The 13095-nt window shown below is 39.3% G+C and overlaps 1 protein-coding gene across 10 annotated transcripts in view; it reads left to right on the forward strand.

Annotated features, from left to right (window-relative positions):
- The window catches only part of Nf1 (neurofibromin 1), a 644633-nt gene that overhangs the window by 342951 nt on the left and 288587 nt on the right, over positions 1–13095 (forward strand). For all 10 annotated transcript variants that reach the window (XR_011392599.1, XM_053781766.2, XM_053781772.2 and 7 more), the window contains 2 exons: positions 7770–7953; positions 9067–9199. Coding sequence is in view for 9 of the 10 variants with exons in the window: in XM_053781766.2 (XP_053637741.1) it covers positions 7770–7953; positions 9067–9199 (317 nt within the window). In the remaining variant the exon portion in view is untranslated. The remainder of the gene's footprint in view (positions 1–7769; positions 7954–9066; positions 9200–13095) is intronic.

Below are 13095 nucleotides of genomic sequence, written 5' to 3' on the forward strand. Positions count from 1 at the left end.
TTATGAAGGATGAGGTTAATCATAGAATTGATGAGGGAAAAAAGGGTAGTGGTGCATTGAGGTATATGTGGAGACAAAAAACATTATCTATGGACCAACTCTCTTATATGGGTGTGAAGCTTGGTTTGTGAATGCAGCAGCGAGGAGGTGGTTGGAGGCAGTGGAGATGTCCTGTCTAAGGGCAATGTGTGGTGTAAATATTATGCAGAAAATTTGGAGTGTGGAAATTAATAGGTGTGGAGTTAATAAAAGTATTAGTCAGAGGGCTGAAGAGGGGTTGTTGAGGTGGTTAGGTCATTTAGAGAGAATTGATCAAAGTAGAATGACATGGAGAGCATTTAAATCTGTAGGGGAAGGAAGGTGGGGTAGGGGTCATCCTCAAAAAGGTTGGAAGGAAAGGGTAAGGGAGGTTTTGTGGGCGAGGGGCTTGGACGTCCAGCAGGCGTGCGTGAGCGTGCTCGATAGGAGTGTATGGAGACGAATGGTATTTGGGGCCTGACGATCTGTTGGAGTGTGTGCAGGGTAATATTTAGTGAAGGGATTCAGGGAAACCGGTTATTTTTATATAGCTGGACTTGAGTCCTGGAAATGGGAAGTACAATGCCTGCACTCTAAAGGAGAGGTTCGGGATATTGGCAGTTTAGAGGGATATGTTGTGTATCTTTATACGTATATGCTTCTAAGCTGTTGTGTTCTGAACACCTCTGCAAAAATAATAATAATAATAATTGTAGGTAGTAGGTTGGTAGACAGCAACCTCCCAGGGAGACACTACTGTCCTGCCAAGAGTGTGTAAAATGAAAGCCTGTAATTGTTTTACATGATGGTAGGATTGCTGGTGTCTTTTGTCTGTCTCATAAACATGCAAGATTTCAGGTATGTCTTCCCACTTCTACTTACACTTAGGTCACACTACACATACATGTACAAGCATATATATATACACCCCTCTGGGTTTTCTTCTATTTTCTTTCTAGTTCTAGTTCTTGTTCTTGTTTCTTATTTCCTGTTATCTCCATGGGGAAGTGGAACAGAATTCTTCCTCCGGGAGCCATGCGCATTGTAAGAGGCGACTAAAATGCCAGGAGCAAGGGGCTAGTAACCCCTTCTCCTGTATAAATTACTAAATTTAAAAAGAGAAACTTTCATTTTTATTTTTGGCCACCTTGCCTTGGTGGAATATGGCCGGTTTGTTGAAAGAATAATAATAATAATAATAATAATAATAATAATTGTAGGTAGTAGGTTGGTAGACAGCAATCTCCCAGGGAGGTACTAACGTACTGCCAAGTGAGTTAGTAATTGTTTTACACGATGGTAGGATTGCTGGTGTCTTTTTTTTTTCTGTCTCATGAACATGCAAGGTTTCAGGTACGTCTTGCTACTTCTACTTACACTTAGGTCACACTACATATACATGTACAAGCATATATATACACACCCCTCTGGGTTTTCTTCTATTTTCTTACTAGTTCTTGTTGATTTGCTCTTACCTCCATGGGGAAGTGGAACAGAATTCTTCCTCCGTAAGCCATGCGTGTTGTAATAGGCGACTAAAATGCAAGGAGGAAGCGGCTGGTAACCCCTTCTCCTGTATATATATTACTAAATTTAAAAAGAGAAACTTTCGTTTTTCCTTTTGGGCCACCCCGCCTCCGTGGGATACAGCCAGTGTGTTGAAAGAAAGAATAATAATAATAATAATTGTAGGTAATAGGTTGGTAGACAGCAACCTCCCAGGGAGGTACTACCATACTGTCAAGGGAGTGTAAAATGGAAGTCTGTAATTGTTTTACATGATGGTAGCATTGCTGGTGTCCTTTTTTTCTGTCTGATAAACATGCAATATTTCAGGTACGTCTTGCTCCTTCTGCTTACACTTAGGTCACACTACACATACATGTACAAGCATATAGATACACACCCCTCTGGGTTTTCTGCTATTTTCTTTCTAGTTCTTGTTCTTGTTTATTTCCTCTTATCTCCATGGGGAAGTGGAACAGAATTCTTCCCCCGTAAGCCATGCGTGTTGTAAGAGGTGACTAAAATGCCGGGAGCAAGGGGCTAGTAACCTCTTCTCCTGTATATATTACTAAATGTAAAAGGAGAAACTTTTGTTTTTCCTTATGGGCCACCCCACCTTGGTGGGATATGGGCGGTGTGTTGAAAGAAAGTAAGAAAGAAAAAATTTTGGAGTGAGATAAACAAGTTTAAGAAAGCTAAAGGATGAATGGATTTGTCAGTTAAAAACAGGATAGTGGAGTTAGTAGATGGGGAGCTGGAGGTATTGGGTAGATGGCGCAAATATTTTGAGGAAGTTTTAAATGTTGATGAGGAAAGGGAGGCAATAATTTCATGCACTGTCCAGGGAGGTATAACATCGTTTAGGAATGAAAAAGAGCAGGATGTAAGTGTGGGGAAGGTGTGTGAGGCATTATGTAGAATGAAAGGGGGTAAAGCAGCTGGAACTGATGGAATCATGACAGGAATGTTACAAGCAGCGGGAGATATAGTGTTGGAGTGGTTGGTATTTTTATTTAACCCTTAAACTGTCCAAACATAGATCAACGTTCTCTCGCCCAGCACTCCGAATACAGCCTCTCCTCACTTAATGATGGAGTTCCATTCCTAAGACCACATCCGTAAACAAATTCGTTGCTAAGTGAGGAGCATACTCTAATGGTAGTGGGTTTGTGTCATCTATCTTTGATATTGTTTTAATGTCACCTTTGCACCGTTTATAACATTTCCTGTATATTTTTAAATGTTTGTACAGTAGTGTACTGTATTTTGAAATAAACAGAATAGAGGAAATCAGCTCTAATATACATTATTTAGGTGTGAATACTTGTCAGAGAGCCCTTTGTAAGTCTGAGGCATTGGTAAACGAGTGTGTCACTGAGATGGCGTTATTCTACTTGTTATAAGATAAAAAATTTTTTTTTAGGATCAGTAGTTACCGAGTTATAAGCCCTCGAAGTTGGTGCTGGATGCTCACCTGATGGCAACATCGAGTCCTGCCGCTTGCAGAAGTGTTGCCGATATACCTTTTTTTCTCGTTTTTATTTTATGTAAATTTTATATTTTGATAATTATAATTTATAGTAGTTCTTGTGATTTCATAGCCAATCTTTGTTCTGACACTAATATTAGGGGAGGAGGGGTAGGAGTCAACATAAAAAAGAATGGAAGGAGGGGGACATACAGCAGACATGTGTGAGCTTGTTAGATAGGAGTATATGGAGATGAATGGTTTTTGGGACTTGCAGGTTGTTGAGTATGAGTAAAGTAATTTGTGAAGGGATTCAGTGACACTGGTTAGCCGGACTTGAGTCCTGGAGGTGGAAAGTAGACTACCTGTTCTTTAAAGAAGGGAAGAAGGGATTTGGGATGCTGTTTGGAGTGACATCTGAACTGCCATATCTGAGCGCTCATTGCAAAGGCAGTGATTATGTGTGAATGATGGTAAAAGTGTTGAATAATGGTGGAAGTGTTTCATTTTTGGGTCACCCTGCCTCGGTGGGAGACAGCTGGTGTGTTAAAAAAAAAAATTGTCAAGTTTAGCAGGGTGAGTGAAACCACTTACTTGAATTAATACATAATACAGTGAGATAGTATATCCCTATCTAGTAATATACAGGAAGTGAAAGAAAGCTGGAATAAGAACAAGGAGTTAATTGGATAACAGAAGGTTTCAGGATTTGTTTGACAGTACGTTGCTGCCAAGGTCACATTAAGGTAAGAGGGTGCTTTTTAACAGGAGCTTTGAAGTAGTTGGCAGATACGGAACCTTTGGCATCTTCAGGCAGAGGGTTCACAATTTTAGGGCCTTTTATTTGCATATGAGTTTTTATCAAGTTGAGCTGGACATGGGGGATATCAGAGATTTTTGTGTCTTGTATTATGCTTATGAGTTCTGTTACAGCTTTCAAGTGAGTGAATATTATGTATACTGATAAAGTTTAAATTTTTTAATAGTGGGGGAGTGTGTTACCTGGCACTGCACTGAGTAATGATTTGTACAACTGCTTTTTGTTGAGTTATTATTGACTTGAGGTTATTTGTTATAGTAGATCCCTGGAACAAATAACATATGCGAGGTACAGTGTAAGTAGTCCTGTTTGAGGTGCATAATAAAATAGAGAGGATGCAACATATATACACACACAATCATCCATACGCTCAGTTTTCTTCTGATCTAACATATGTACTCGTATATATTGGCACTGGTAATGGTATTAGAACTGTTGCAGTGTATGGAACTTCTTGAAGCACAGCTGCATATACAGGGTTTTACATTCCTAATTCATATACTCAGTATACCTGTGCTTAGCTGGTTGTCCTGGAATTTGAGGACACCCACACATCTCTTCTGAGCCCATTCCTTCTTGTCAGTAACAGAAAGCTAAGTTAGAAACTAATTACCATGCCTCAGTCGAGAGGGTATTTAATCATCAGTATTGTGACACACGTGTTGGTCTAGTGCTTTGACCTAGTATTTCCATATGTTTTGTCCGATGAACCCACACTTGACACATGCGCCCACTCTTGACACCTCGCACATACCATCACTCATTTCCTTCCTGTCCTTGCTCTGCTTTTACTGCTTACTCCTCTAGCTTTTGTACCAATGTCTTGCACAGTACTGCATCATAAACCTTTTGACAGTCCAAGAAAGTGCAGTCTACCCACCCCTCTCTCTCCTCTGTCTTCTGTTATCTTGTCATAGAACTCCAGTAGGTTTGTGATATAGGATTTCCCATCCCTGAAACCATGCTGGTTGTCATGTATGATCCCATTCCTTTCTAGGTGCTCCATCACTCTTAGGATAATCTTCTCCATGATTTTACATAATATGCATGTCAGCGACACTGCTCTGTAGTTTAATGCTGGCTATTTGTCTCCTTTCTTAAAAATTGGGACTACGTTTACTGTCTTTTACACCTCAAGTAGTTGCCCTCTTTTCATAGATTTGTTGAAGATTGTTGTTAGCAGCACACACACACACACACTACTACTACTACCTTTCTCAGGACCCATGGAGAGATGTTATCTGGGCCCACTGCCTTCGAGATATCTAGTTCATATAACAGTTTCTTCATTTCCTCTTTAGTTGTGTGTAGTGTGTCCAGCACATGTTGTTGCACCATTCTGCCTCGGTTTGCTCAAAGCCTTTTCACTTTCACTAAGAATACCTCCCTAAATCTAATGCTGAGCTCCTCACATTCTTCCTGGTCATTACTTGTGAGCTATCCTCCTTTTGTCTTCAGCCTGATTGCCTGGTCCTCGATTGTTGTTTTCCTCCTGATGTGGCTATAAAACAACTTTAAGTCAGATTTGGCTTTCGATGTTATGTTATTCTAATGTTGCCTTCTTCTTCTTATCTGTGTATATTTGTTTATGGCTCTTCAGCTCAGCTCCTTATTTATCTGGGTTCTTTGCCTTTTGTACTTTTTCCATGCTCTAGTACACTTGGCTTTGACCTCTCTGTACCTTTGGGTGAGCCATAGGCTCATTCTGGCCTTCCCATTGCTTCTGTTGCCCTTGGGTACAAACTTCTACCAACCTGCACTTTATAGCCATGTCTTCCATCAATTCATTTACTGTCTGTCCCTCTACTTCTCTTCCCAACTTCACCTCATGCAGGAATTAGCTCGTGCCTGTGTAGCCCTCTCTTTTGAAGTTTGGCTTCTTCCCTCATCCAAATGCTGCTTCATTCTCCACTGTTAGCTCTACAGTGTATTCAAAACTCAGGACCACATGATCACTAGTGCTGAGGGGCCTTTCATATGTAATATCCCCTATGTCTGAACTGCTCAAGGTGAATATAAGGCCCAACCTTGCTGGTTCATCCTCTTCTCTCTCTCTGGTTGCGTGTCTAACATGTTTCGTGTGTGTGTGTGTGTGTGCATGTGTGCGCATGCTTGTGGGTGTGGGGGTTGTTCAGTCATCATTGTTTTGATGGTTGTGGTGTTTGCTCATTGTTATTTTGATGTATTTATGGTGCCTTCACATCATTGTTTTGGTTTGTTTATGGTGTTCAAAGCCTCATTGTTTTGGTGTTTGTGGTGTCTTGGCATTGTTTTGGTGTTGTGCATTTTTGAAGTCATTAGTAATACCTTCAAAAATACACTTCTCAAAGAGAATAAGACTGGTAATTCTTGGGTGATTTAATGAATGGGGATAATGCTCCTCGGAGTTGTAGTTTCCTGAGAAAACAGCACAAGATATAGGCAAAGAATGTGTTATAATATTTAATGTACACTCAGGGGTCACTTTTTAGGTACATCTTTATAATACTGAGTAGGGGGTCCCTTTGCCCTCAGAACAGCCTGAATTTTTGGCATGGATTCAGAAAGGTGCTTGAAATATAACCCTAGAGGTTCTGGTGCATGCTGACACGATAGCATCAAGCAGTTGCTACAGATTTGTCAGCTACACACTCACGCTGCAAATCTCTCTGTTCCACTACATCCAAATGTTTTACACCAAATTCTAACTCTACCATCTGCATGTTGCAGCAGAAATCATGATTCATGAAACCAGGCAGTTTTTCCAGTCTTCATCTATCCAACTTTAGTGAGCCTGAGCCCACTGTAGTCTCAGTTTCCTGTTTTTAACTGACATTAGTGGAACTTAGTATTGTTTTCTACTGCTTTAGGTCATCCACTTTGAGGTTTGACGTGTTGTCTCTCAGAGATGCTCTTCTGCATGTCACTGGTGTAACATGTAGTTATTTGAGTTACTGCTGCCTCCCTGTCAGCTGGAACCAGTGTGGCCATTTTCCTCGGACCTATCTCATTAATGAGGTATTTTTACCTACAGAACTGTCATTCACTGAATGCTTTATGTTTTTCACACAATTCTCTGTAAACTCTAGACACTGATGTGCATCAAAATCCCAGGAGATTACCAGTTTCTGAGATATTCTAACCACCCTGTCTGGCATCAACAATCATTCCATGGTCAAAGTCACTTAGATCACATTTCTTTCCCATTCTGATGTTTGGTTTGAACAACAACTAAAGCGCTTGACCATGTCTGCATGCTTTTAGGCATTGAAGTGCTGCCACTTAATAGGCTAATTAGATATTTGCATTAATGAGCAGGTGTACCTTATAAAGTGGCCACTGTGTGTGTGTGTGTGTGTGTGTGTGTGTGTGTGTGTGTGTGTGTGTGTGTGTGTGTGTGTATTTGTATTATTCCTATGGTCTTTTTAAACACATTAGGCATCCACTTGATATTTTCACAACAATTAATACAGCCCACAATTTATACTTTTGTAAAAAATTCTGAATTGTCATTTGGCCTTCATGTTTAATGTATTTATATTGAGGTACTCCTAACTTGTTTATATGTCAGTTTGTAAACTTCAGAATTACAGATATCAGTAAGGTTTTGTTTGATGTTTATTTCAATAAAGATCTTTGTTTTTTTTATTTCACTTATTTCCAGTACTGCAGCTTATATGGTCTAATTCCTTCTGGACTTAAATTTATATGATCTAAACTCCGTATTTGCATAGACTCCAGCAAGTTGTTTTACTGCCATTGCTGTATTAAATTCCAAAACTTGCATCCCTATGTATGCAGGATAGCCATATATTTCAATTTACAAGCTTTTTCATATGACACAGCAATTTGTTTGAATTTGAAGCAATAAATGTGTCACCATGCTGCTCAACTTGTGAAGAGCTCTAGTGTGGTACCCATCAGTTACTTAGCAAGAGGTGTAGTACAGAAATTAAATGATGGCTTCAATTCCTTCAGGTCTATGTATCCCATCCAACAATACCATTTTCATCAAGAGTGTTAGTGAAAAACTTGCAGTAAATGAACCTCACCTAACACTTGAGTTCCTGGAAGAGTGTATACAGGGCTTCCGGGCCTCAAGTATAGAGCTCAAGCATTTGTGTCTGGAGTATATGACTCCTTGGCTACCCAATTTAACAAGGTAGGAGTCTTCCCTGCATATTTTACCTTATTTTTATCTGCCTTTATTAAAGACCAGCATGAAGGGCTCCTTATATAGCATCAGTTTACCCTTTTTTTCTGATGTTTATTTATTCAAGTTTTTGTATTTGTCATACTTTCCTATGTATTTTATGCCCTCATTCTAAAGGAGAAACATACATGTGTGTATGTGTGTGTGTGTCCATGTCCATGCGTGTGTCTGTGTGTGTGTCTGTGTGTGTGTGTCAGTGTGTGTGTCCATGTTTGTGTCTGTGCGTGTCTGCGTGTGTGTGTGTGCCCGTGTGTGTGTGTGTCCGTGTGTGTGTGTCCGTGTGTGTGTGTCTGTGTGTGTCCATGTGTGTATCTGTGTGTGTGTCTGTGTGTGTGTCCGTGTGTGTGTCTGTGTGTGTGTCCATGTGTGTGTCCATGTTTGTGTCTGTGTGTGTGTGTCTGTGTGTCCGTGTGTGTGTACTCACCTAGTTGAGGTTGCGGGGGTCGAGTCCAAGCTCCTGCCTCTTCACTGATCGCTACTGTGTGTGTGTGTCCTTGTGTGTGTGTCCGTGTGTGTGTGTGTGTGTGTGTGTTTGTGTGTCCATGTCCGTGTGTGTGTCCGTGTGTGTGTCTGTGTGTGTGTCCGTGTGTGTGTCCATGTTTGTGTCTGTGTGTGTCCGTGTGTATGTGTGCCCGTGTGTGTGTGTGTCCGTGTGTGTGTGTGTCCTTGTGTGTGTGTCCGTGTGTGTGTGCCCGTGTGTGTGTCCATGTGTGTGTGTGTGTGTGTCCGTGTGTGTGTGTGTCCGTATGTGTGTGCCCGTGTGTGTGTGTCCATGTATGTGTGTGTCCGAGTGTGTGTGTCCGTGTGTGTCCATGTGTGTGTGTCTGTGTGTGTGTCTGTGTGTGTATCCGTGTGTGTGTGTGTGTGTGTGTGTCTGTGTGTGTGTCTGTGTGTGTCCGTGTATGTGTATGATAAGTTTTGGATTTGCTATATTGACCTATGCATTTTATACTTCTTTCCCAAAGAAAAAATGAGTGTCTGTGTGTACGATTAATTTTGTATTTAAGGTAGAGTTAAGTGGGGGCATTGCTTACAAAAATCACACACACTTTTTCTTTCTAGATTTTGCAGCCATCCAGATGACAAAAAGCGAGCCAAGGTTGCCATGATTCTTGATAAACTGATCACACTAACTATTGAGGAAGTTGAAATGTATCCTTCTATTCAAGCCAAGATCTGGGGCAATATAGGACAAGTAAGCTTGAACATTATTAATTGTAGTATTACATTATTTATATTTTTTTATGCATATTTTTAACCCATCCTCCAAATATGTTGGTTATTTACTTTGACTCAGACTAGTTGATAAATGTTAAGCTTTTACTGTTATGCTTCCTCAATCATTTTTTGATGATTTTCTGTTTTCTATGTATGCATGTAAACAAGGACTCGTATATATATTATTGCATATAATAGTTATTATTGATATAATTAGTTAAATTTGGTTGATAGACATTAACATGAACTAACCTACACTAACCTAATGTAACCAAACCTAGCCTAGCCTAGTGTAACCTAACCTAACTTAGCTTAACCTAGCATACTCTAACCTAATCTAATCTATCCTAACCTAACCTACTCCATGCAAACTTATCCTAAAATTAAACTAAATATAAGCAAAAAACTAAATTAACCTAACCTATACTGACCTAAACTAAATAAAGTAGCTTAACTTTACCTTGACTTGAGTTGTGCATGTAGAGAAATTGGCTTGGTATTATTTTAGTAATACTTTACAAAACCATCAAGTAGGTGAATTTATTTATTTATTTAATGTCTTTGCAAACAGTACATTGAGATTGTGTATATACAATAGTGGGATGCAGTGCAAAGAGAGCCTCTATTATGCCTTGGCATAATGGGATGTGTAGATCAAGTGTTTACATTAAAGCATATATGTGAACAGTATTTAGATGAAGGTAGGGAAGTTTTTATTTCATTTATGGATTTAGAAAAGGCATATGATAGAGTGGATCGAGGAGCAATGTGGCAGATGTTGCAAGTATATGGAATAGCTGGTAAGTTACTAAATGCTGTTAAGAGTTTTTATGAGGATAGTGAGGCTCAGGTTAGGGTGTGTAGAAGAGAGGGAGAATACTTTCCGGTAAAAGTAGGTCTTAGACAGGGATGTGTAATGTCACCATGGTTGTTTAATATATTTGTAGATGGGGTTGTAAAAGAAGTAAATGCTAGGGTGTTCGGGAGAGGAGTGGGGTTAAATTATGGGGAATCAAATTCAAAATGGGAATTGACACAGTTACTTTTTGCTGATGATACTGTGCTTATGGGAGATTCTACAGAAAAATTGCAAAGGTTAGTGGATGAGTTTGAGAATGTGTGTAAAGGTAGAAAGTTGAAAGTGAACATAGAAAAGAGTAAGGTGATGAGGGTATCAAATGATTTAGATAAAGAAAAATTGGATATCAAATTGGGGAGGAGGAGTATGGAAGAAGTGAATGTTTTCAGATACTTGGGAGTTGATGTGTCGGCGGATGGATTTATGAATGATGAGGTTAATCATAGAATTGATAAGGGAAAAATGGTGAGTGGTGCGTTGAGGTATATGTGGAGTCAAAAAACGTTATCTATGGAGGCAAAGAAGGGAATGTATGAAAGTATAGTAGTACCAACACTCTTATATGGATGTGAAGCTTGGGTGGTAAATGCACCAGCGATGAGGCGGTTGGAGGCAGTGGAGATGTCCTGTCTAAGGGCAATGTGTGGTGTAAATATTATGCAGAAACTTCGGAGTGTGGAAATTAGGAGAAGGTGTGGAGTTAATAAAAGCATTAGTCAGAGGGATATTGGCAGTTTGGAGGGATATGTTGTGTATCTTTATACGTATATGCTTCTAAACTGTTGTGTTCTGAGCACCTCTGCAAAAACAGTGATAATGTGTGAGTGTGGTGAAAGTGATGAATGATGATGAAAGTATTTTCTTTTTGGGGATTTTCTTTCTTTTTTGGGTCACCCTGCCTCGGTGGGAGACGGCCGACTTGTTGAAAAAAAAAAAAAATTCTACTTAATACTAAAAAATAGTATATCATAGTTGTACAGTAGGAAAGTAATTATTTTGTAGTTGTACAGTAGAATATTAATTATAAATGAATCAAAATTTGTATAATACAAAGATATACGTATTTATATTCTAAAATACTTTTGTGAAAAACAATGATTCAATTATATTCCTGTCGACAATGGATAAAAGATTCAATGTGATTGTTTCAGTGATGATGTGGGAGTACATAGGTGAAGAAATGTATACTGAGTATTTAGCATTTAGTCTAGGGTGATTAAGTGGCTTTTGAGAAGAGTTTTAAATTGATTTTCAGACTGGGTTACTTTAATATCTTCTGGTAATGAATTCCATATTTTGGGGCCCTTTATGTGCATAGAGTTTTTACACAGTGTGATATGGACACGAGGTATATCAAAAAGAGATCTGTGTCTTGTGTTGTGGTTGTGTGTCCTGTTTAGGTTGGTGAGGAAAAGTTTGAGTGGGGGGTTTATATTTGTGTGTATTGTTCTGTGTATGTAGTAGGCACATGAATAAGTATGGATGTTCTTAATGGTAAGCAGATTCAGACTTTTGAAAATTGGTGGAGTATGCTGGCGGGAGTGGGAATTTGTTATCACTCTTACTGCTGCCTTTTGCTGGGTTATTAGTGGTTTAGGTGATTGGATGTTGTTGATCCACATGCACAAATTCCTTATGTAAGATAAGGGTGTATGAGTGAATGGTACAGCGCCAGGAGAGTTGATTGTGGAACGTAGTACCTTATCTTTGATAGTATGCCTACAGTCTTGGAGATTTTCTTGGTGATTTGTTGTATGTGTGTCCGGAACTTAAGGCTACTGTCAAGGTGGATACCTAGGAATTTTCCCTCTGTGAGTCTTGTGATTGATGATCCATTTAGCGTAATGTTAATTGGATCATTTGCAGCTTTGTTTCCAAACTGAATGAAATAGGTTTTATCAGTGTTCAAGGTAAGTTTGTTAGTCATCATCCAGGCAGATATTTTCTGTAATCCAGCATTGACTGTGTTTGCTAGTATGACTGCATTTGGGTGGGAAAATACATATGTAGTGTCATCTGCAAATAATATGGGTTTGAGTAGCTGTGATGCATTTGGTAGATCATTGATGTAGATGAGAAAGAGGAGTGGTCCAAGGACGCTTCCTTGTGGGACTCCTACTGTGATTGGTTGGGTGGAGAAGTTTGCATCATTTGCATACACATATTGAGTTCTGTTACTAAGGTATGACTTTAGGTAGTTGAGGGAGTGGCCTCTGATACCATAGTGCATTAATTTGGAGTACAGTAGTTCATGGTTGACTGTATCGAAAGCTTTACGTAAATCAATGAAAATGCCCAGCGGGACTTCTTGCTTTTCAAGTGCGGTATATATTAGTTCTAGCATGTGTATGTTAGCATCATTTGTGCTTTTATTATTTATGAATCCAAACTGACAAGGGTTTAATATGTTGTGTGAAACGAGGTAGGAATAGATCCGTCTATGAATTAATTTTTCAAAGATTTTAGAGAGCAGTGGTAAGTTAGATATTGGTCTCTAGTTATTCAAGTCAGCTTGGCCACCTCCTTTATGGATCGGAGTGACCCTCACTATTTTGAGAATTGTTGGGGAGGTAGATGATTCAATGGATTTGTTAAAGAGCGTTGCAATAATTGGTGACAATACTTGAGAAGCTTTTTTGTACATAAAAGCTGGCAAGTTGTTTATGTCTCCTGCCTTGTTTTTAAGGGTGTTTATGATGAGCATAACTTCTATGGGGTTGGTTGGAGCTAGGAATAGTGTATTTGGGTAGGTACCTATGAGGTAGTCTGATGGACGGGCGCTTGTGCTTGGTATTTTGTTTGGTAGATTTTTTCCTATGGTGGAGAAGAAAACATTAAGTCTGTTTGCTGTTTCGGTTGGAGTGAGTAGGGGTTCATCTGATTTTGTTAGTTTGATTACTTTGTTTTTAAATAGCTTTTTAGTTCCAAGAATTTCAGATAGAGTTTTCCAGGTTTTTTCATATCACCTTTGATGTTATGTAATCTATTTTCATAATACAATTTTTTGACCTTCT

This window comes from Cherax quadricarinatus, chromosome 30 (genome assembly GCF_038502225.1).
Source record: "Cherax quadricarinatus isolate ZL_2023a chromosome 30, ASM3850222v1, whole genome shotgun sequence".
In the NCBI taxonomy this organism is placed as follows: Eukaryota; Metazoa; Arthropoda; class Malacostraca; order Decapoda; family Parastacidae; genus Cherax; species Cherax quadricarinatus.